This window comes from Sphaeramia orbicularis, chromosome 20 (assembly GCF_902148855.1).
Source record: "Sphaeramia orbicularis chromosome 20, fSphaOr1.1, whole genome shotgun sequence".
NCBI lineage: Eukaryota > Metazoa > Chordata > Actinopteri > Kurtiformes > Apogonidae > Sphaeramia > Sphaeramia orbicularis.
Genome location: NC_043976.1, coordinates 30,939,061 through 30,964,870, shown reverse-complemented (window position 1 = coordinate 30,964,870; position 25,810 = coordinate 30,939,061). Strand labels below are relative to the sequence as shown.

Here is a 25,810-nt window from a genome sequence, read left to right as displayed (position 1 = left end):
TGTGAAAGTCTATGGCTTAGCACAGGGGTGTCAAACATGCGGCCCGGGGTCCAATCTGGCCCACCAAAGGGTCCAATCCAGCCCGCGGGATGAATTAGTGAAATACAAAAATTACACTGAAGATATTAACAATCAAGGATGTCAAAATAAATGTAGTTCAGTTCCATCTAAAGTGGGTCAGACCAGTAAAATACTATCATAATAAACTATAAATAATGAAAACTACATTTTTTTCTCTTTGTTTTAGTGTAAAAAAAGAAAAAAAAAAAAGTAAAATTACACAAAAATGTTAACATTTACAGACTAGCCTTTTACAAAAAAATGTGAAAAAACTGAACAACTATGAACAACCTGAAATGTCTTAAGACAGGGGTGTCAAACTCATTTTAGTTCAGGGGCCATATTCAGCTAAATTTGATCTGCAGTGGGCCGGACCAGAAAAATAATAACATAATGACCTATAAATAATGACACCTCCAAATTTCTGTCTTTGTTTTAGTGTAAAAAAAACAAAAAACAAAAAAACATTAAATTACTATTAAAATTAAAATACTTACTTTTATAAACTATCCAAAAAAAAAAACCCTGAAAAAACTGAAATTTAAATTAAAAAACGTAAGATAATTTTGTGTAATTTTAATAATATTATTCCTCAACTTACTAACTAACGTTATTTATCTTGTTGCTTTTTTCTTCTTTTTTGGGGGGTTTGGTAGGTTTGTTGTATGGTTTGTTTGTATATGTTGTGTCTATGTGGTTCCCTGTGTATGGGTACATGTTTGTGTAAATGTACAATTTGAAATAATAAAAAAAAGAAAAAAAAAAAGTCTGTATCACTACTGACAAAGAGACGACTCGTGCTTGATCCAACCGGTAGTAGAACTTAATCTACGAACAGGGAAATGTCTTGATCTGTGTCAGCTCCATCAGTAAACTCGAACACTCCTAAATCCCAGATCAGCAGAGAAATTAGCCCATTTAGGATGCAAAGGGGACTTAGGGGTTCAGTGGTGTTTCTTCGCACCAGCATCTGAGAGAGTGAAGATGTGAGGTGGGGTTAGGGAAGCGTTCGACGATGAGACTCGAGAGGAACAACCTCGATGCCTCTGTGGATAAGTGACAGATGCACGGTAGGGATGAGGAAGACAGCAGTTATCGCCCTACTATAAAAAGGATAAATGTAGCTACAGTCTTAAAATGTACTTCTGCTCAGATATAGGAAGTGCTGTCTTGCATTTTTGTGATTTACAAACCATGCATTCCAGCAAATTAACCGCAAACAACATTTTTAATGCAGTTACCATCACATTAGCGTACAGCACGGGTGGCAAACATGCGGCCCGTGGACCAAAACCAACCCACCAAAGCAGGGGGATTGCTGTTTATCCAAATAAAAATTCCAGACTTTTTCAAAACTAGCCCTTTCCTTAGATGTACCAGACTGCCCTGTCTTGGCTGTCTTTTTATGCGTGTTTGTTTGTATTGCCTTTTTTTTTTCTCCTTGGATTTTGTTTGTTTCTGATGTCCGGTGTCAATCTATAAATGTTATATTTGTTAAATGAAAAGTTCTATGAATGTTGAAAAATTCTATGAATAAACTTAAAAAAAAAGACTTCCAACAAACATTTCTCCGAGTACACCATAATTGTTTGTCAGCAGCGGCGGTTGTAGTTCATACTGAAAATATGTCCAAACTTTGAGCCGATTATCTAAAATGTTCAATAATTGGTTGTATTAACGAACACTTGAAAAGCACTTGGAGAGCGCAGACCTCTACCAAGGCAGATCAGTGCCCCCACCCCCACCCCCGTCACCACCAAAATGTAATCATTTGTTCCTTGTGCCAGTATCAACATTTCCTGAAAATTTCATCAAAATCCGTCCCTAACTTTTGAATTATATTGCAGACAAACAAACAAACAGATGAAAACACCTTTCTGGTGTCATTACTCAGAAATAGGGTTGAAGATAGACCTGTGGAGTTGAATTAATGAAGAATTCAGACCCAAGCATAACAGTTACAGTTTATGTAGACCACAGGGAAATGTTTTAAAATGCAGAATTCCATTTTAAAAAGCAAATACAACTCCTTTAAATATTTTGGATATGGCAAATTTGCAGAAATAGCCACCAGCAACCAAAAGCATCGACTGATCTGGAATGTTTAATAACATGTGAACCAATAATCCTATCAATACATTGCAATAATTCAATAAAATGGAGTTTCTCAGCTTTTCACTGGCATCACATATGACCCATTTGGATGTTGAGTGGCTCCATAGCAAACCATCATAACTACAACAGGGGTGTCAAACTTGAGGGGCCATATTTAGCCCAATTTGATGTCAAGTGGGCCAGGCAGTAAAATAATGACCTAATAACCTATAACTAACGACAAATTCAAGTTTTTCTTTTTGTTTTAGTACAAAAAACCCCAATTCAATTTTGAAAATATTTACATTTTACAAAAAAGATGTGAATAACCTGAAAAAAACTGAAATTTCATTTGAAAAATTAGTTCAATTTGAACAATATTATGCCTCGACTTATTATTTATACTTGTACATTTACACACAACGTTACATAAACATTTGGTAACAGGAAGAATATTGTTAAAATTTTGGAGTTTGGAACTAAAATTTGAACAATTTCTACATTACATCTCTTATTATTAACACAACTACAGATCACAGTGGATCCATAAATGCACAAAACATTTAGTAACAGGCAGAGTATGGTTAAATTGCACATTTCAGGTTTTTCATCTTTGTTTTTATTTATGTATTTATTTGCATTTTATTGTGAAAGAATAGTTTTGTAAATGTAAATATTTTCACAATGTAATGTTTTTTTTTTCCCACATAATTTTTCACAAAAAAAAATTGTAGTTGTCATTATTTATGGGTTATTATGTTGTTATTTTTACTGTAGATCATTGGTCTGTATGTGGAACCTGAACCAAAATGATTTGGACAACCTGGACTGTTCAGGTTCATTTTTGCACTTTCATCCTGTGGGCCGGAATGGAACTTTTGGTGGGCCAGATTTGGCCCCCGGGCTGCATGTTTCACACCTGTGTTCTACAACATTAATTCACTATTAAAAACCTTAGTTTGATGAATTAGCATTTACAGTTTATGTAGACCACAGGGAAATGTTTTAAAATGCAGAATTCCATTTAAAAAGGAAAACATTACCCCTTTAATGTTTTGTTTGGGTTTTTTTTGGCATTAACCAAAGAAAAAAACTTGAATTCGTCATCATTTATAGGCTATTATGCTACTATTTTACTGGTCCGACGCACTGGAAATCAAATTGAGCTAAATTCGGCCCCTGAAAGAAAATGAGTTTGACATCCCTGGCGTACACCATCACAAGACTAGTTATATTTCCTAATATTGTTGAAGCAGGTTTTGACATTGCCAGACATAAAAATTGAGAGTTAAACCTGTCAAGTGCACACCCAGGCAACATTTTAGCTTCTATCCTGTTCGTTTAACATTCAGCGAGCAGACACAGGAGTACATCTAATGCTCTGTTGTCCTTGTGTCTCTGCTCTGTTCTTGTTTTTTGACCGAAAAAATCCAGACAAATTGCAAAAGGGGAAGCAGGTACAGGAGCGGTTGCGCGCTTCTTAAAGAGCATATTGATAGGAGTTGTGGGTGCAACCCGGGGTCATTGCCTGGTTTGTTTTTAAAATTCAGTAGCTATCGGACCTCTCAATCAATGTCCATGAAATCACCAAAGAATTCATGTGAGTTTTTGATAAATATCTAAATGGGACTTTTTAACTGCAAACACATGCACTGACTCAAGGTAGAAATAGTAGGAGATTAAGCTTCTGTGAGCTGTAAAGCCACTCATTTTACTAATTGTCTGGTAATCAGTTGACTTTAATGTTTTACATGGAGCGCTGCAACTTATTACCTCCACCAGGAGGTATTGTGATCGCTTTGCTTTGTGTGCGTGCATGTTTTTTTGTTTGTTTGTTTGTTAGCAAGATAACTCAAAAAGTTATGGATGGATTTTCAGGAAATTTTCAGGAAATGTTGATACTGACACAAGGAAGAAATGATTAAATTTTGGTGGTGATCGGAGGTGGGGTTTGGTCCATTCAGAAGGAGGAGTGGACTCACATCATCAGAATGAGCACAAATGAAGGAAAAAATGAACAAAATGCACAAAAATTACAAAATACAAAAATTAAATGAACACAATGAAGGAAATAATGAACAAAATGCACAAAAATTTAAAAATAAATAAAATAAAAAAAAATACAGAAATTAAAGGAATACAATTGAAGGAAATAATGAACAAAATGCACAAAAAATGAAGAAAATATAAAAATTAAATGAACACAAATGAAGGAAATAATGAACAAAATGCACAAAAATTAAAAAAAAAAAATACAGAAATTAAAGGAATACAAATGAAGGAAATAATGAACAAAATGCACAAAAATGAAGAAAATATAAAATTAAATGAACACAAATGAAGGAAATAATGAACAAAATGCACAAAAATGAAGAAAATACAGAAATTAAATGAACACAAATGAAGGAAATAATGAACAAAATGCACAAAAATGAAGAAAATACAAATGTTGAACAAGATTAAGAAAAATGAATATAAAAACACAATGAAGAAAAATGAAGAAAATAATCAAGAAAATGACCAAAAATGAAGAAAGTATAAAAACAAAATCACAAACAATGAAGAAAATATTGAACAAAATGAAGAAAAATGAATATAAAACAAAATGAAGAAAAATGAAGAAAACAATGAACATAATGCACAAAAATGAAGAAAATATTAAAAATAAAATGAACAAAATAATGAACAAAATGAAGAAAAATGAAGAAAATAATTAACAAAATGGGGTGGGGTGGGGGCAGATCTCTCTTGGCGGAGGTCTGCGCTCTCTGAGTGCTCTTCTTGTTTCCACTTTGGAATTGGTGTGTTGAATCACTTTATCTTCTTGGTTTGTAAATGTCAGAAAACCATCAAAAAATGTTTCCAAAAGCCCAAAATAACATCCTCTAATGTCTTGTTTATTCCAACACTCAAAGACATTCTGTTGACAGATATATAACAGTAAAGAAACTACAAAATATTCACAAGTAAAAAGCTTTTATCAAAGATTTTTTTTTTTTCCTTTTTCTTGAAAGAAAAACAGTACTTCAGAGATAAGAGTACATACTTCGACAAAATGACTTAGAAAACAAATAACAATAGGGTTGTTTGGCTCATGTTTATAAGATATATGATGAAGTGTTATTTCATCGACATCTACACAGATTTATATATTTATATTAGATTTATAAATTGTACATGGCAGGGAATCTGAAAAGTGAGCAGACTGTTTTTGAAGTAGAACTGGGCTCAGAGGCAAGCATTCCTTTTGGGTAATATCCATTCTCATTAATTCATAGAATAGCACATTTTGACCCAATACCAAAATACCCATAAGTTTTGCTAGTTTTATTCTGGGAGGTTTTTCCTTGTATACCAGTGTGGTTGTCAACTTACCAAGGTTTCATCTTATTTAATAAAGTATATTTTTCCTGAAATACAGCTCCACTGTAGTTGGTGTAAACAGTTTCTACTAACCGATGACCTACTAACCCACACTCTCAAAAACAGAGGTACGAGATCAGAACATGTATGTATCTGTCACAGTAGAGATTGAAATCCAGTAGGATTCCTAATCCTACTAGGACAGATAGTAATTGTAGTTTGTCCTAGGACAAACTACAATCCTCCCTACTAGGATTAGGAATCCTACTAGGACAAATGTGCTGCATACTACTCACTAGTTAAGTGACAATAACCTTAGTCTATAGTACTAACTTCAAAATTTCAAACAAGTAATACTATAGAGGTTTTGTCAGTTGTTTTTTCTAATACTTAAAGGTGCTACATACTACTCAATAGTGACAATGAACTTAGTCTATAGCTAACTTCAAAATTTCAAACAAGTAATACTACAGAGGTTTTGTCAGTTATTTTTCTAATACTTAAATGTGCTACATACAACTCAATAGTGACACTAACGTTAGTCTACAGCTAACTTCAAAATTTCAAACAAGTAATACTACAAAGGTTTTTCCTTACACTGATATAGATATGAAAGATATGAAAATAATTCAGCTGGAATAGTGATGGCGAAATTGTATGCTTACCTAAGCTGAAATTGACTGGAATTTTGGCTGTGAAATGATTCAGTCTATTTTCCATACATTTTGATATAATCTGACCATTCTCCTAATAGAATTCGAGATTGTCCTGACAGAATTCTTATATTTTTTGCCGTATTTTTCCAATCTTCAGATCCCACTTCCAAATAGAATTACAATCTGTCCTAGTAGGATTGCAAATTCTCCTAGGACAGATTGGAATTCCAATCTTCAGATCCTAATGTCTTGTAGGATTTCAGTTTGTCCTAGGACAAACTAAAATTTCAATCTGTCCTAGTAGGATTCCTAATCCTACTAGGACAGATCCTAGTAGGATTACAAATCCTAGTAGGATTACAAATCCTACTAGGACAGATAGTAATTGTAGTTTGTCCCAGGACAAACTACAATTACTGTCTGTCCGAGTAGGATTAGGAATCCTACTGGATTTCAATCTCTACTGTGACATATCTATAAGTACATTTCTTAAGAATGTTCTCTCAAAAGTACAATATTGGTCTTCAGGAGGCCAGAATTGCACCTTTAGACAATGAAAAAGGGTCCAAAGTTAAGTAAAGTACAAATGTGTACTATAAGGTACCCTGCAGCATTAAAAAAATGTGTGTAGACCATGAGAATAGGCTATAGGCTAGGAGAACTGAACTGTAGGACTAATTATAGTTCAAACATTAGGCTTAGCGCATTATTTATTATATATAATACTGTAATTACTCTATATTATATTTAATAATAATTTGTTTTAATTTAATAGCCCAGTTAGCTCAATGATAATACCCTAATAATTTATTTAGCTTAGCTTAAGAACCTCTGGTTATTGCCATAATCTCTGTTTTTTCAAGTTTTCATTCACACCTCCATGTCTTGATGTCGTAACTTGCCTATACCGTAGGGCTGCTCGATTATAGAAAAAAAAAATAATCACGATTATTTTAGCAATAATTGAAATCACGATTATTAAAAACGATTATTTGTTAACCTTAAAGTTGTTTATTTTTTCTTGCAAAACAATGTAAAATATACTCTTTAAACATTAATAAAGCTTTTAACCACTAAAACAAAGTATGTTCACTTTTGTACAAAACAAAAAAATCTTTGAATGCAAATAAGTGTACTGTAAATTCAAGTATGTTTTCTTTTGTAAACAAATAGTGCACTGTAATTAAACTGCTATAGACTTGCCATAGAACTGTAGCAATAAAAAAAAAAAAACTCACGTAAGTGCAAATTATAAATTCAAGTATGTTCAATGTAGTATGAAACATAGTAAATTCAGTGGCGTGCCGTGATGTTTCAGTTCAGGCCTTCTGTATACATCAGCCATCTAGAATACGTACGTTAGGGTTATACGGGTTAGGTTAATACGGGAGTTGCAGCGTAAAGAGATTCGGAGACTGAAGATTGCATTGCGGACGAAGTTGTTTTTATGTGTTTTAGTTTTTCATAAGATTATGATAAGGTGGCGGTGGTTAAACTTTAAATGGTTACAAAGGTTTGTTGTGTTAGCGGTCGGTGCGGACACAACTACAAAACACTTTTTGCACGTGATGTGTTTTTGCTCTTCGTCTTCTTCATCAAACCCAAAGTGATTCCATACAATTGAATTTGACTTGCCTTTTTTGTTTACCAAGCACTTCTGCTGTGATTCTCTTGCCGTTTTTCCAGATCGCTAGGTACAACTTTCCTCTTGGGGGTGGACTTGCCGGCTAGCTGGCAGCAGTAGCTTAGAGGGGGGGCGGGGCAGAGCAGCTCATGGTAGCTTGCGTGTGCGTGAATTAAAACAACTCAAAATTAATCGTTTTTTTTTCTCGATTACATAATTTTTGTAATCGTTGCGTGTAATAATCGAAATCGTAATTGAATTTCGATTAATTGCACAGCCCTACTATACCGTTTTTGTTTTTTCTTCTCAATTAGGCCACCGGTTCAAACTTTAAACATCATGGCATTATCAACTATACGAGAGTTTTCTTTCTATGTAAAGTACTTAAGGTACAAAAATGGACCATTTCAAAAGGGTACAGAAATGTCTCTCAAAAAAGTACACCCCCAGCGACAAGCATTTGTACCCTTTTAAGTACAAGCTGGTACCTCTATTTTTGAGAGTGCAGTGGTTTCCAACCTTTTTTGCCTCGTTTTAACAACATACATTTCTGGCGACCCCAGACATTCAAACAGAGACTTTTTTTTTTTTGCTAAAATTAATTTGTTTTTGATCATGTAATAGTTTTCTATACAATGTTGCAATAACATTAATTTTAGACCACATTTAGTCTATATAATGTACAATATTATGGACAGAGGCAGTAAAGCCAGGTGTAGATTACTGCAAAAAGTGAGAATTTGATTTTCCTTGGTAAGGATATGTACAGTCAGTCCAGCTTGGATTTACAAGGCTGACAATTAATACTGAACAAACAAGAACTCAAACTATGAATTATGAAAGAGCTGCAGCATCTGAAACTGACCACAATGAACATTTGACAGATAAACAGAACCACAGTGCTTCAGTTTCAGCTTCAGTTTGTCATGTCTTTTATGGATTGGGATTGTCTCGCTCAACTCACCATATATTTTTATTTGTAAGCTTTTTTATTTTTATCAATGACTATAAATTTCAGGCGACCCCATTTAAATTCCAGGCGATCCCATGTGGGGTCCCGACCCCAAGGTTGAAAAACACTGTACTAACCAGATGATAAAATGACTATTATGCAGTGCTTTATGAGGTTTACCATTCAGCTTAGCTAGTACATAGCATAAGCGCACCTCTGATTCCTTGTGTTCCCTGTAATTATGCCCTGTTTTCAATCAATCAATCAATCAATCAATCAATCAGTCTTTATTTATATAGCACTTTTCATACTTTGAGGACGTAGCACAAAGGACCAGAAAGTTTTGTCCAAATATGGTCACTTCTAGCTCCAAACAGCCAACATTGCAACGGCCAAACTGCAAACTACTGCCTTCAAAATGCAAGAAGCAATGCTTTAATTGTCAACTGATCAATCAATTGATTAATTGTTGCAGATCTACATGGAAGTCAGAAGAAGACAAACCCTTACATCATCAACCAAGCAACTGTTCTGTTCATTTGTCTACAATGGCGGCAGTACTTTTCTATCTGTTAGCCTGTTTGAGGCAAAGTGAAGAAGAGAGACCTTTGTTGTCCATGATAGATCACGGAGTGGTTTGGTCGGTAAGGCGAGCCCATGCAGCACGGATCCAAGGCTTTTTCAGGAGACAACAGGAGCGACATCGATGGTCTCATGGTAATTAAGTCACTTCCGTTGTCGGAGTGGTGATTATGTCACTTCCGGTTTCAGGTACGGATCGCTTTCAGATTGCAACGTATCGTACTGGAGTCCACTCAGTCCGTACCTAGGACTACCTTCTCAGCTGGACTCGAACACGGAAGGTTTGCATTCATACTGATAAAATTCAGCAGACTTTGGGGTCCAGTGAACTTGGATATGGACTCGGGTACGCAGTGTGAAAATGCCCTGAAGTTAGGAGAAACCAGCAGAGTGCTATATGGGATTACTTTGAATACAATGACGAGGAAGATAAAAGATATGAAAAAACTAAAACTAATACTAAAACTAGCAAACGAACTGAATTAGCGAAAATAAAGTCAAAACTAAATAAAACTAATCTATGATGAAAAACCCAAAACCATTATAACTAGGGATGGGAATCGATAAGAATTTAACGATTCCGATTCCATTATCAATTTTGCTTATTGATCCGATTCCTTATCGATTCTCATTGGGTGAGGGAATAAAGAGTACAAACGGGTGTGTTTGCATGAACTGTCTTTTATATTTCCATCTCTGCACAGAAAATAGAACATATACAGTATGTACAAATAATAAGAACAGATGACGCCGGTTCCAGTTTGGGGGGGGGGGGGGGGGGGGCAGTGAAAGTGAAACTAAAGACGCTTTACTAATTCCTCTATTGTCACATTTCCATTACGTGGAACCAGTTCGACTCTGCCTGTCTCCTGTTCTTGTGCACCTCATTTCCTTTCCTCTACTTCAGAAACTTGTATTTGAGGGGGTACGATGTTTGTCGCCCGCACCGGAACCAGAAACTGGACCCGGATGATGGTCTGGTGTTTCACTCTCTAGATTCACAAGCGCCACTAAGTAGCAAATCAATGAATCACAGGCTGTGGACAAATGTTTGAGCATACTGGAGGGATTCCACCCTTTTGAAGACATGGAAGCTCTGACAGTGTTCCAGTGGACCTGGTTTCTGCCTCAACACCATGTTGGCTACGCTCTGACCAAAACAATGCAGCGTACACATGACATCATCACGCATGTGCAACGAAGGCAGAATCGATAAGCAGAATCGTTAAGCAGGCAGGCAAATGATTCCAAGGAATCGAGCTACTGGGATCCGGTTCTCAAAAAGAACCAGTTCTCGATTCCCATCCCTAATTATAACCTTGACATATATTGGTAGGATTAATGGCTCAGCAGGTATTAAACAGTTTAGATAAGGGGTGTCAAACTCATTTTCTTCCGGGGGCCATATTCAGCCTAATTTAATCTGAAGTGGGCCGGACCAGAAAATAATAGCATGATAGCCAATAAATAATGGCAACTCCAAATTGTTTTAGTGCAAAAAATAACATTCAGTCATGCCAATATTTACATGTACAAACTAACCAACCAAAAGGATGTGAATAACCTGAAAAAATGACATTTGTTAAGAAAAATAAGTACAATTTTATCAATATTATGCCTCGACTTATCATTTATATTTATATACATATGCATTACAGATCAAATCTACATATGCACAAAACCCACTTAGTAACAGGCAGAAAATAGTTAAAATTGCACTTAATTTTCTTTAGACATTTCAGGTTGTTCATATGTTTTCAGGTTATTCACATTTTATTGTTAAAGGATAGTTTGTGAATGTAAATATTTTCATAATTTAATGTTTAATGTTGTAAATCAAGGAGAAAAAATTGGTGTTGTCATTATTTATAGGTTATTATAATATTATTTTTGAGTTTTATGCCCTAACTTGCACTTTGTAAATTCATCCCACAGGCCGGATTGGAACCTTTGGCGGGCTGGTTTTGGCCCCCGGGCCGCATATTTGACACCTGTGGTTTTGATCAGTAGATGGTTTTGGTCACCAGTGGCTGTTTGGGACTTTATGGAATCCTAAGATACCACCTTATATTTAGATTTGCGCTCTTTACTCACAACCAGTTGACGGACACTTACAGATATTTTGATCTGTGTAGTAGAAAAACCACAAGTTTTAGCTAGTTTCCTATCAACAGCGGTCTAGCAGACAAAATACCTGACCAAACATCCTGACTGGACTTGGTTCATTTATCATTTATTTACCCATATTTTATTTATTTTTTTCTTTGTCATCCTTTTTCCTGTGTTTTTTTTTCCGGCTGTCTGAAGGTTTTTGCAAGCACACAGATCATTACATAGACTCAGCTTATAATATTACATGTTCTTGAGTGTGTATGACCTCTAATGAATTTTGTCATTTTCCATCCAACTGTGAGTCACAAATATGAGTCATATGTGTATGAGCAGAGGGTTGAATTATTCTTAAGATTACAGAAATTACTTTTATAAATCATGAAAAGAGCAATACAGCTTTTACAAATGCTTCAGGAATGGGAAATAATTGCAACCCAGTTAAAAAACCAACACATTTGTTTGCTTCCCGTCTACCCCCTCGAGCCTCCTGTCATTATCATTATCAGTATCAGTTGTATTTCTGTCATGTCACGCTCATTTATGTCTTCAGTGGAGTAAATCTAATCCTAAATTCTTATCTCTCTCTGTCTTTTTTTTTTTTTTTTTTTGCACTCTGTACGACACTATCATAGATGCATCAATTACATTTCTGCATCCATGATTGCACTCTGTTTTCAGTGGAGACAGGCAACAGTTTTAATGCCATTTTTAAATCTAATTAGTTAGCTAATAAGTATGAACTGCTGAACTGAGCAAATATACTGACGTGGATGTGTGGAGGAGTGGACTCACATCATCAGAATGAAAATAAATGAAGGAAAAAATGAACAAAATGCACAAAAATGACGAAATACAAAAAATAAATGAACACAAATATAGGAAATAATTAACAAAATGCACAAAAATGATGAAATTACAGAAATGAAATGAACACAAATTAAGGAAATAATGAACAAAATTCACAAAAATGAAGAAAAATATGAAAAATTAAATGAAGACAAATAAAGGAAATAATGAATAAAATGCACAAAAATGAAGAAAATACAGAAATTAATGTGAACACAATGAAGGAAATAATGAACAAAATGCACAAAAATGAAGAAAATACAGAAATTAAGTGAACACAAATGAAGGAAATGATGAACAAAATGCACAAAATGAAGAAAATACAGAAATTAAGTGAACACAAATGAAGGAAATAATGAACAAAATGCACAAAAATGAAGAAAATTTTGAACAAAATGACCAAATATGAATATAAAACAAAATGACGAGAAAAAATAAATAAATAAATAAATATATATATATATATATATATATATATACACACACACACACACACACACACACACACACACATATATATATATATTTTTTTTTTTTACATCCAAGAACTAACAAAAAAACAACAAGAAAAGCACATGTAAGGTGAAAGGAACATGTATTTTAGACGTCCCACATCACAATACATCATAGAATCGAGAAATTTAACCCTTTACAGGGCACTCATAGAAATACTCTGAAACTAAATTTTAACCTTGGAGGACATAACAAGACTTTTTTTTTATTATCATGTAGAAAATCAAGGTCAGTGAAGTTACCATATTTGGTTCCTTGCCCTTAATTGGCAAAAAATAAAGATATCCAAGAACTAAATGTAAAAAAAAATACAACAAAAGCACATGTAAGGTGAAAGGAGCATGTATTTTAGAACATTAGACCAACACCTGTCCACATCCACATTCTCCCTTTGAACATCATTCCTTACATTAGTACCATTACTTCATGGTACCTAACAAAGCAGGTACACTCACTGTTCATGCAGAGGTGGACCTTACAGACCCTGTAGACCACATTGGACCTGAGATTGTTGCCTCAATGGAGCTGTCTTGTAATGTATTGGGAAATTACCAAAAATAGTCACTTGCCTGATAAAGGGTTAAACTAGCTGTGTAGGTCCACTGGCATATTGAAGCAGACATAACCGCTCCTTGATTGTGTCTCGCTGTGAATGATCTAGCTAACACCTCCCCCTGCCTACATGTACCCGGCTCCTACCACGTTTTAACCACAGGGACGCTAACCTAGCACTGCGTCAGTAGTGGGATTAAAAGGACACACAGCAGCATGTCCACCCACATACACTACCTTCCTGTTTGACATTGGTCTGGTGACCTGGGAGAGTAGTGACAGATTTTACAAGACCCATGAGGTAAAAGGAAAGCTCGTTTAAGGACAGAGGGTAATGATCACATTTGGCCTGCACATATGGTATTGAAGGAATCCCCGAAGGACCGTCTCAGACCTGACCCAAATCCTCGGCAACAAAGAAACAAAGTTTTAACTTTTGCGGGTAACACGTCAGAAAATGAAACAACAAAGCTGACCCATGACGAACAAGAAAAGCACTTGGAGAGCGCAGACCTACGCCAAGAGAGATCTGCCCCCCTTTCATTTTGTTGATTATTGTCTTCATTTTTCTTCACTTTGTTTTCAATTTTCTTCATTTTTCTTTATTTTGTTCATTATTTTGTTCATTTTTCTTCATTTGTTTTTATATTTTCTTCATTTTTGTGCATTTTGTTTATTGTTTTCTTCATGTTTTATATTCATTTTTCTTCATTTTGTTCAATATTTTCTTCATTTTTGTGCATTTTGTTTTCATATTTTCTTCATCTCTGGTCATTTTGTTTTCATATTTTCTTAATTTTCTTCATTATTTTCTTAATTTTTCTTCATTGTGTTTTTATATTCATTTTTCTTAATCTTGTTCAATATTTGTATTTTCTTCATTTTTGTGCATTTTGTTCATTATTGCCTTCATTTGTGTTCATTTCTTTTCTGTATTTTCTTCATTTTTGTGCATTTTGTTCGTTACTTCCTTCATTTGTTTTCATTTAATTTGTATTTTCTTCATTTTTGTGCATTTTGTTCATTATTTTCTTCATTTGTGTTCATTTTATTTTTGTATTTTTGTCATTTTTGTGCATTTTGTTCATTATTTCCTTCATTTGTTTTCATTTAATTTTTGTAGTTTCTTCATTTTTGTGCATTTTGTTCATTATTTCCTTCATTTGTGTTCATTTTATTTTTGTATTTTCATTTTTGTGAATTTTGTTCATTTTTTTCCTTCATTTGTGTTCATTCTGATGATGTGAGTCCACTCCTCCTTCTGATTGGACCCCCCCCCCCCCCCCATCACCACCAAAATTTAATCATTTCTTCCTTGTGCCAGTATCAACATTTCCTGAAAATTTCATGAAAATCTGTCCATAACTTTTTGAGTTATCTTGCTAACAAACAAACAAACAAAAAAACAAACACGCATGCACACACACACAACGCAAAGCGATCACAATACCTCCTGGTATTTAAGTAGGAAATGCATTATCAAAAAATAGTGTACTATCTATGAGCTGTAGCTTTAGCTTTTAATGCTAGTAAACATGCAGCCTTGGCGAAGCAATTGCAATATTTCAGCTCCTTAACACAAGCCACATCCATTAAGCATGGATAGTGTCTGTATTATTAAATCACGCCAATATCCATTTAATTAAAACTGTTTCTGAGCACTCAGTGTTATTGCTAAATTACGTTACAACTTAGTCACTAATGCGTCTAAAATCCCACATGGTTTCACTGTCACTCAATAGCTAAACTAGGATGTGGTGTTTTTAATGGAGGAAATTAACACAAGCAATATAAAATATTAGATTTACAAGACACGTACCTGCAGTTACACTCTTAAAAGTGATTTTTTTTTTTTTTCATAACACCTGAGAATGTTTATTTATATTTAAATATATCAAGAGCACTGGTGTTTAAAACAACTACAACACAAAAGAAGTATAATTAGCCTTCATTATTTTCACCAAGATTAGTTCTCTAACTTTTAGCGCTGGGTACTGGACCAATGAATGGACGTTTAAAGTCAGCACTGTTTGTTTTTATCTAAAGTAGGACAGGCCAATTATAATAATAGCAAGTCTGCAGTTTATGAATAAATTAAAGATTCCTTATATACAATTATTATAATAATGAGGTATATTTGGACTTAGATGGCCTTTATTTGATGTTTTTATGCAACCAGAATCTACCAATTAAGATTAATTTAAAATTTAGGGTAATTTAGATTGATATCTAATGGATTATATCGATAGACTGAGGACAGAGGAACTACAATGGCATCCATTGGTTTCTGAACAGCCAATAATTTGTTATTTGAGTGTCCCCATGTTGGATTTTTAGAGGCAGAATTGAACATATTTGCAGAAAAGCTGCCTAGCTATGGAAGCTAATGCTAAAATGCTAGCTTAATGATTCAGTAAAACAGTAAAACTTCATGTCAATCAATCACTGAGAAATGAAGTAATTAATCCTCCAGGGTCCAGAGTTGCACTAAAATTAAATATCACTGAAATACCACTTTATTGTAGCATTCTTCATCTGATTTGTCAACTTCACACAATACAGATGTTGATACAATGACAACGATACTTCAATATATATAAATTAATGTATAACTAAATTAGAATGCAACTATCATGCAAACATCATGGTGCTACTAACCTATACATATGGACATTTTCTCTATCCTGACGTCCTTAAATCATAAAATTGACCTGACTTTGTAATGAATTGTTAAAATGAAATAATCCGAAATGTTTTCCTGTACTAGCGCGTGCTTGTAATATAAACTCTATGCGACAAAAAAAACACTGTTTTGCGTTTTCAACCCTTTAGATGGATATATATACAGGGTGGGGAAGCAAAATTTACAATATTTTGAGGCAGGGATTGAAAGACAGTGTATGACCAATTAGTTTGTTGAAAGTCATGAGAATTTATTTGCCACAAGAAAATTGACATAATAGAAAATGTTTTTATTCTATGTGTCCTCCTTCTTTCTCAATAACTGCCTTCACACGCTTCCTGAAACTTGCGCAAGTGTTCCTCAAATATTCGGGTGACAACTTCTCCCATTCTTCTTTAATAGTATCTTCCAGACTTTCTCGTAGTAGTTTTGCTCATAGTCATTCTCTTCTTTCCATTATAAACAGTCTTTATGGACACTCCAACTATTTTTGAAATCTCCTTTGGTGTGACGAGTGCATTCAGCAAATCACACACTCTTTGACGTTTGCTTTCCTGATTACTCATATGGGCAAAAGTTTCTGAAAAGGTATGGATAATAGTGTTAGGTATGATTATGACATCAATATATGTTTGGTTTCAAAACAATTGACGTAGTGCCTGCTGAGAAAAAACAACTAAATGTTCACTGTAAATTTTGCTTCCCTACCCTGTGTATGTATATATATATATATATATATATATATATATATACATATATATATATATATATATATATATATATATATATATATATATATATATATATATATATATAAATATACATATATATATAAATATACATATATATATATATATATATATATATATATACATATATATATATATATATATATATATATATATATATTTGCTGCTTAAGGGCAAAGAACCAAATACAGTAACTTCAATGACCTTTATTTTGTACATGATAACAAAAAAAGTCTTGTTGTTGTCCTCCAATAACACACTAAGGTTAACATTTTGAATTTGAGAGTATTTCTATGTGTGTCCTATAAAGGGTTAAATTTCTCGATTTTATGATGTATTGTGATGTGGACTTCTCCATCGCTGTAGGAAACGAGTTACCAAAATAGCAGCCTACACAAAAAGTATTCCATACTACTGACATTATTGATTTTTTGTCCTGAAGTGGACAATAAAGTTGCTAAATTGCCCTCATGCAGCAAATTTTGGGCTGAATAATGATGTTACATTTTTTTTTGTTAAGTTTAGTTTATTTCAAATATGCAACAAAAACAAAGTAATCTTACTTAGTCCTTAGAAATAAAACAGATAGTAAAATATCAAGGAAAAAAAATCCATATCCATATACATGAAAGCAAAGTATGGCTTAATTTGCACATTCGAAAAAGAGTGGAAGTAGAATTTATTTAATCCCACCTCCAACATTTGCATTGAGATATAATGGAGGGAGGTGGAGACTCACAGACAGTTATAAACAACACACCAAGCATCTCAGTATGTTTTATATTTACTTCTTGGATTTTTTATGGGTAAAGAACCAACTATGGTAACTTCATTGGCCTTGATTTTCTACATGACAATAAAGAATTTTTTTAAATTTCACAAAAGTAATAACGTCTTGTTATATCCTCCAATAACATTTTGAATTTGAGAGTATTTCGATGTGTGTCCTAAAAAGGGTTAAATTTCTCGATTCTGTGAAGTATTGTGATGTGGACTTTTCCATCATTGTTAGAAACGAGTTAACAAGACAGTAGCCTACATAACCAGTATTCCATATTCCTGACATTATTGATGTTTTTTGTCCAGAAGTGGAAAATAAAGTTGCTAAATTGCCCTCACGTGGCAAATTTTGGGGTTGAATACCAATGTTTTGTTATGTCAGTATGTTTTAGATCTATTTCTTGGATGTTTTACGATTAAGGAACCAAATATGGTAACTTCATTGACCTTGATTTTCTACGTAAGAGTAAAAAATTTTGAAAAATTTCACAAAAGTAATAAAGTCCTATGTCCTACAATAACATTTTGAATTTGAGAGTATTTCTATGTGTGTCCTATAAAGGGTTAAATTTCTCAATTCAATGATGTTTTGTGATGTGGACTTCTCCGTCGTTGTTGGAAACGAGTTAACAAGATAGTAGCCTACATAAAACGCATTCCATACTACTGACATTGATTTTGTTTGTCCGGAAGTGGACAATAAAGTTGCTAAATTTCCCTCATGTGGCAAATTTTGGGTTGGATACTAATGTTTTGTTATGTCAGTATGTTTTAGATCTACTTCTTGAATTTTTTTACGAGTAAGGAACCAAATATGGTAACTTCATTGACCTTGATTTTCTACATTACAGTAAAAAATGTTGAAAAATTTCACAAAAGTAATAAATCTTGTTATGTCCTCCAATAACACACTAAGGTAAAAATTTTGAATTTGAGAGTATTTCTATGTGTGCCCTATAAAAGGTTAAATTTGATTCTATGACGTGTTGTGATGTGGACTTCTCCATCGTTGTAGGAAACGAGATAACAAGATAGCAGCCTACATAAAAAGTATTCCATACTACTGACATTACTGATTTTTGTCCTGAAGTGGACAATAAAGTTGCTAAATTGCCCTCAGTGGGTTGAATACTGATGTTATGTTCTTGGATTTTTTATGGCTAAGAAACCAAATATGGTAACTTCATTGACCTTGATTTTCTACATGACAATAAAGAATGTTGAAAAATTTCACAAAAGTAATAGTCTTGTTATGTCCTCCAATAACATTTTGAATTTGAGAGTAGTTCCATGTGTGTCCTATAAAGGGTTAAAGTTCTCAATTCTATGATGTGTTGTGATGTGGACTTCTCCATCGTTGTCGGAAATGAGTTAACAAGATAGTAGCCTACATAAAACGTTTTCCATACTACTGATATTGATTTTGTTTGTCCAGAAGTGGACAATTAAGTTGCTTAATTGCTGTCATGCAGCAAATTTTGGGTTGGATACGGATGTTATGTTATGTCAGTATGTTTTAGATCTACTTCTTGGATTTTTTACGGGTAAGGAACCAAATATGGTAACTTCATTGACCTTGATTTTCTATGTAACAGTAAAAAATTTTGAAAAATTTCACAAAAGTAATAAAGTCTTATGTCCTCCAATAACATTTTGAATTTGAGAGTATTTCTATGTGTGTCCTATAAAGGGTTAAATTTCTTGATTCTGTGTTGTTTTGTGATGTGGACTTCTCCATCGTTGTTGGAAATGAGTTAACAAAATAGTAGCCTACATAAAACATATTCCGTACTACTGACATTATTGATTTGTTTGTCCGGACGTGGACAGTAAAGTTGCTTAATTCCCGTAATGTGGCAAATTTTGGGTTGGATATGGATGTATGTTATGTCATTATGTTTTAGATCTACTTCTTGGATTTTTTATGGGTAAGAAACCAAATATGGTAACTTCGTTGACCTTGATTTTCTATGTAACAGTCAAAAATTTAGAAGAATTTCTCAAAAGTAATTTAGTCTTGTTATATCCTCCAATAACATTTTGAATTTGAGAGTATTTCTATGTGTTTCCTATAAAGGGTTAAATTTCTCGATTCTGTGATGTATTATAATGTGGGAATTCTCCATCGTTGTCGGAAACGAGTTAACAAAATAGCAGCCTACGTAAAAAGTATTCCATACTACTGACATGATTGATTTTGTCCTGAAGTGGACAATAAAGTTGCTAAATTGCCCTCAATGGGTTGAATACTGATGTTATGTTATGTTATGTCAGTATGTTTTCGATTTACTTCTTGGATTTTTCCCGGGTAAGGAACCAAATATGGTAATTTCATTGACCTTGATTTTCTACGTAACAGTAAAATTTTTTGAAAAATTTCATAAAAGTAATAAAGTCTTGTTATGTCCTCCAATAACATTTTGAATTTGAGAGTAGTTCTATGTGTGTCCTATAAAGGGTTAAAGTTCTCAATTCTATGATGTGTCGTGATGTGGACTTCTCCATCGTTGTCGGAAATGAGTTAACAAGATAGTAGCCTACATAAAACGTTTTCCATACTACTGATATTGATTTTGTTTGTCCAGAAGTGGACAATTAAGTTGCTTAATTGCTGTCATGCAGCAAATTTTGGGTTGGATACGGATGTTATGTTATGTCAGTATGTTTTAGATCTACTTCTTGGATTTTTTACGGGTAAGGAACCAAATATGGAAATTCATTGACCTTGATTTCTATGTAACAGTAAAAATTTTGAAAAATTTCACTAAAGTAATACAGTCTTATGTCCTCCAATAACATTTGGAATTTGAGAGTATTTCTGTGTGTGTCCTATAAAGGGTTAAATTTCTCAATTCTGTTAAGTATTGTGATTTGGACTTCTCCATCGCTGTCAGAAATGAGTTAACAAGATAATAGCCCACATAAAAAGTAGACTATACTACTGATATTATTGATTTTTTTTTGTCCGGAAGTGGACAATTAAATTGCTTAATTGCCGTCATGCAGCAAATTTTGGGTTGGATATGAATGTTATGTTATGTCAGTATGTTTTAGATCTACTTCTTGGACTTTTTATGGCTAAGAAACCAAATATGGTAACTTCATTGACCTTGATTTTCTATGTAACAGTCAAAAATGTTGACAAATTTCACAAAAGTAATAAATCTTGTTATGTCCTCCAATAACATTTGGAATTTGAGAGTATTTCTATGTCCTATAAAGGGTTTAAAACTTAGAAAATTATAAATCCCATGCAAGTGCACCTCCCTCCATGTGCATATTCTGATCACTGGAGCTCCTGTCCTAATTTGAGGGAAGAGGGTGGTTTGCCAGCGGTGAAACAACAGCCGACTTGTATAAATTAATACATGTGGGTGGAATAGCGCTGTGCAGAGGGTGCAGCTGGCTAGGCCTTCCATCACGTCCCTACTCCTCTGCACACCCCATGCTGAATTACAATGCAGACAAGATGCAGAGTCAGCTCAAGCAAACAAGCCATCTGATGTGTCCAAAAACACACTGCATATGAGGAAAGCCAGAAAAAAAATGGTTTCTTCATCTGGTTTTACACTCAATATGTGATTAAAAACAGACAATTGACTGTAGTCGAACCAAATTTTTTTAGCGTATCACGAGGAAACCCGGTTTTCATTCATTGCTTCTGCCTCGCCACGCCGCTGTTAAATTGCTCCATCAATCCCCACAGCCTTTTCCCTCAAGGTAAAAATCAAAATATTCTGAGATTCATTTGTATTGGTCATTCGGCAGAGAATTCATGTTTTACATGGGCGGTATAGTCTCAAAGCGTTACAATGACAACTTTTATTCCTGGTTTAAACTGATTAAATGTTAGATCAGGGGTGTCAAACTCATGTTAGTTCAGGGGCCACATCCAGTCTAATATGATCTAAAGTGGGCCGGACCAGTAAAGTAATATAAACAATAGGATAAGAAGTTTTGAGTGAAAAAAGTAAATTCCGTAAAATAAAAAATACATGTAATTATGCTCAAAAATCCTACAATACACGCAAAATACACTTAAATATGCTTCAATATCCTACAATACACGCAAAAATACACTTATTTATGCTCAAAAATCCTACAATAAACGCAAAAATACACTTAAATATGCTTAAATATCCTACAATACACGCAAAAATACACTTAATTATGCTCAAAAATCCTACAATAAACGCAAAATACACTTAAATATGCTTCAATATCCTACAATACACGCAAAAATACACTTATTATGCTCAAAAATCCTACAATAAACGCAAAATACACTTAAATACGCTTAAATATCCTACAATACACGCAAAAATACACTTAATTATGCTCAAAAATCCTACAATACACGCAAAAAATACTTAAATATGCATAAATATCCTACAATACACACAAAAATACACTTAATTATGCTCAAAAAATCCTACAATACACGCAAAAATACACTTAAATATGCTTCAATATCCTACAATACACGCAAAAATACACTTATTTATGCTCAAAAATCCTACAATTAACGCAAAAATACACTTAAATATGCTTAAATATCGTACAATACACATAAAAATACACTTAATTATGCGCAAAAATCCTACAATACACGCAAAAATACACTTAAATATGCTTAAATATCCTACAATACACGCAAAAATACACTTAATTATACTCAAAAATCCTACAATACACGCAAAAATACACTTAAACATGCTTAAATATCCTACAATACACGCAAAAATACACTTAATTATGCTCAAAAATCCTACTATACACGCAAAAATACACTTAAATATGGTTCAATATCCTACAATACACGCAAAAATACACTTAATTATGCTCAAAAATCCTACAATACACGCAAAAATACACTTAAATATGCTTCAGTATCCTACAATACACGCAAAAATACACTTAATTATGCTCAAAAATCCTACAATACACGCAAAAATACACTTAAATATGCTTAAATATCCTACAATACACACAAAAATACACTTAATTATGCTCAAAAATCCTACAATACACGCAAAAATACACTTAAACATGCTTAAATATCCTACAACACACACAAAAATACACTTAATTATGCTCAAAAATCCTACAATACACGCACAAAATACACTTAATATGCATATATCCTACATACACACAAAAATACACTTAATTATGCTCAAAAATCCTACAATACACGCAAAAATACACCTTAAACATGCTTAAATATCCTACAATACACGCAAAAATACACTTAATTATGCTCAAAAATCCTACAATACACGCAAAAATACACTTAAACATGCTTAAATATCCTACAATACACGCAAAATACACTTAATTATGCTCAAAATCCTACAATACACGCAAAAATACACTTAAATATGCTTAAATATCCTACAATACACGCAAAAATACACTTAATTATCCTCAAAAATCCAACAATACACACAAAAATACACTTAAATATGCTTAAATATCCTACAATACTAGCAAAAATACACTTAAAATTCCGTAATTAAAATGTTTACGTCTACGAATTGTACTTGAACATAACATGAACAAATATGAACAACCTGAAAATTCTTCAGTAAAAGTGCAGTATCGCTTCTGCCTCGCCACGCCGCTGTTAAATTGCTCCATCAATCCCCACAGCCTTTACCCTCAAGGTAAAAATCAAAATATTCCGGGATTCATTTGTATTGCTCATTCGGCAGAGAATTCATGTTTTACATGGGCGGTATAATCTCAAAGGGGGCAAATACTTGTTTTAGACAGCGGTGATTGAATTCATACAAGTGGATTGCTGTTCATGTTAACAGCAGCAGCAGGAAAAAAAAAAAAAGAAAAAAGAACATGCAGAACATCAGAAGCATGTAGACGTACGCTTCCCTTTGTGCCAGACGATAAAATCAGATCTATATAGACATGAACGAACTCACAATAACACATTGTTCACATCAGATAAAAGTTCTGTCTGCACTTTGGAAAGGTTTATTAACATTTAATAGATTCTCGGAGAAGCCTCTCAGACAATAGATGGATTTTAAAAACATCAAGAACTGTCTGTTGCGGCTTTTCCATTCCTTTAAAAGGTAGGAAACAATAGCTTTCTGAAGGCATCTCTGCAAATGTCTCCTCTGACCCCTGAGGAATTAGTTATGGCCCACAAAGAGTGGATTGCGTGCTCAACAATATGGCAGTCATACGGGCAAGCCCATAACTCTGCTGAGGCTGCTTTAGCTTTTATGATGTCTGACGTGCTGCAATAACAGAACAGGATGCTCGCTGCCAAAAGCGTGTGGTGCACAGATTTCACAGCGTGATATACACATCACTTTAAGGGATCAACAATGGAGATTAAAATCAAGTTATTACTCCCATTTACAGTTATTACCCCACTTACACACAAGAACGTGGGTGTTACTTTTGTCTGAGTGTTTTGTGTTGTTATACCACACCTGTTTTGGGGTCAACGGAGAAATATGGCTGTCCTTGTAGAATACTGTAGACTATTCTGGCACTGTTTCCGTAGGTGGGATCGTCAGCGTCGGTCGCCGTGACTTGTAACACCGATGTTCCTAAAGATAAAAGAAAACACATTGTGTAAAAGAAAAATCGCAAGTGTAGTTGAAGGATTACAGAAATGTTCTTCACGTGTTTGTTTATGCATAAAAGTTTTTTTTTTTTTTTTTAATTTAAAATAGACTGATTTATATGGTTTGGACCATTCATCGACACTGATCAACAGAACTTGGCTTCAATAGAGGATGAAGCTGGGGCGCTGCTAGCAATTGTGGGCCCCATGTAAGCTAAATGTTGTTGCCAAATGATGATGTTTATAAAATTCTGTATTTTATTGATTTGTCGGAGCATGGGGGGGGTATGTACGTGGGGTAGGGGCAGCAGTCTCAAGTCTCAGTTTCAACTGTGAACAGAAGACTTCCAGTTGCAGGTTTGATCAGTCCATAACACCTTCTTCCAGTCTTCAGTAGTCCACTGCCGGTGTTTCATGACCCAACCAAGCCTCTTTTTCTTATTCTGAGGTCTCAGCAATGGCTTACTTGCTGCAACTCGACCCATCAAACCTGCAACTGGAAGTCTTCTCTTCACAGTTGAAACTGGGACTTGCTTACTATGACCACTATTGAGCTGCGCTTGAAGCTGTTGTCCTGTGAGTCTCCTATCACTCCAGCTGTTGACTGTCATAAACTTGTCTTCTGACTCTGTTGTGGCTTTGGCTCTGCCAGACCTCTTCCTGTCAGCATTTCCCAGTCCAGTTTCTGAGTGCCTTTGGATGGTGCAGGAAACTGGACTTACTGACACCTGGACTCTCTTGGACATTTCTCTGTAGGACAGACCTACATTTCTAAGTGTTATGATGGTCTGTCTCTCTTCTATGGTTAATTGCCTTTTCCTTTTTTCCATTTTTATAGTAACAAACTACTTTCTGCAGCACGATACTGTTCAAATAATGCTCCCAACGGTATGGTACCAAAGTGTGTTCCGTCACTACTTTTATGCAGACAGAGGGGGTTGGAAGGAATTCACAAACATTGGGACACCTGCAGGAATTGGTAGCACCAACTTTCGAGGCTTGATCAACCTCCATTGCTGCAGAACTGCTTTAAGTTGTTAACCCATTTCTTGTTCGCCTTTTTGTATAATTCTGAAATGTACATTATTTTCAGTTTTGTTTAACCTTGCCTTTTTTTTTTTTTTTTTTTTACCTCTGGCAGTTCACCGCTTACCTTTGTACCATCTGAAGCTGTTCATTGGACTTGAACTGCTTGAATTTCAGTACAAAACTGGAAAAATTGGGTTAATCTAAAACTTTTGACCGGTAGTGTACGTGGGGGTGCAGTCCATAACTAACACAACTAACACTGGTGTGACGCTTTCAACGTCCAACTCCTGGCTTCTGTGCCTCTATTATATAGCAGACCTCATACGAAATTTTCACAACTTCTAACCTGTATCCACTGGACCCCTTCCACTGTTCTATGGGCCCCCCAGAAATGTTGGGCCCCTTGAATTTGTCATGTTTACCCCAGGGATGAAGTATAACATACACCTTCCTAATAGACTTCATTAATTTTGAAGGAAAATAATAGCTTAGCCCATAAAGACCCAGTGCTACTTTGTCGAAGTTCCCTAATTAATTTTTCTCTCTATTCAGTTTTTCTTAAGTGATTGATCACCATTTATTAAAATACTAGCGCGCTGACCCATATGGAACCACGGGTT

At 34.3% G+C, this 25,810-nt stretch overlaps 1 protein-coding gene across 1 annotated transcript in view; it reads right to left on the bottom strand.

Moving 5' to 3' along the window:
* Positions 1-25,810, bottom strand: part of LOC115411443 (cadherin-18) — a 492,272-nt gene that overhangs the window by 330,014 nt on the left and 136,448 nt on the right. Inside the window, exon 4 of the mRNA XM_030123571.1 lies at positions 24,025-24,144. Within this exon, the coding sequence (XP_029979431.1) occupies positions 24,025-24,144 (120 nt within the window). The remainder of the gene's footprint in view (positions 1-24,024; positions 24,145-25,810) is intronic.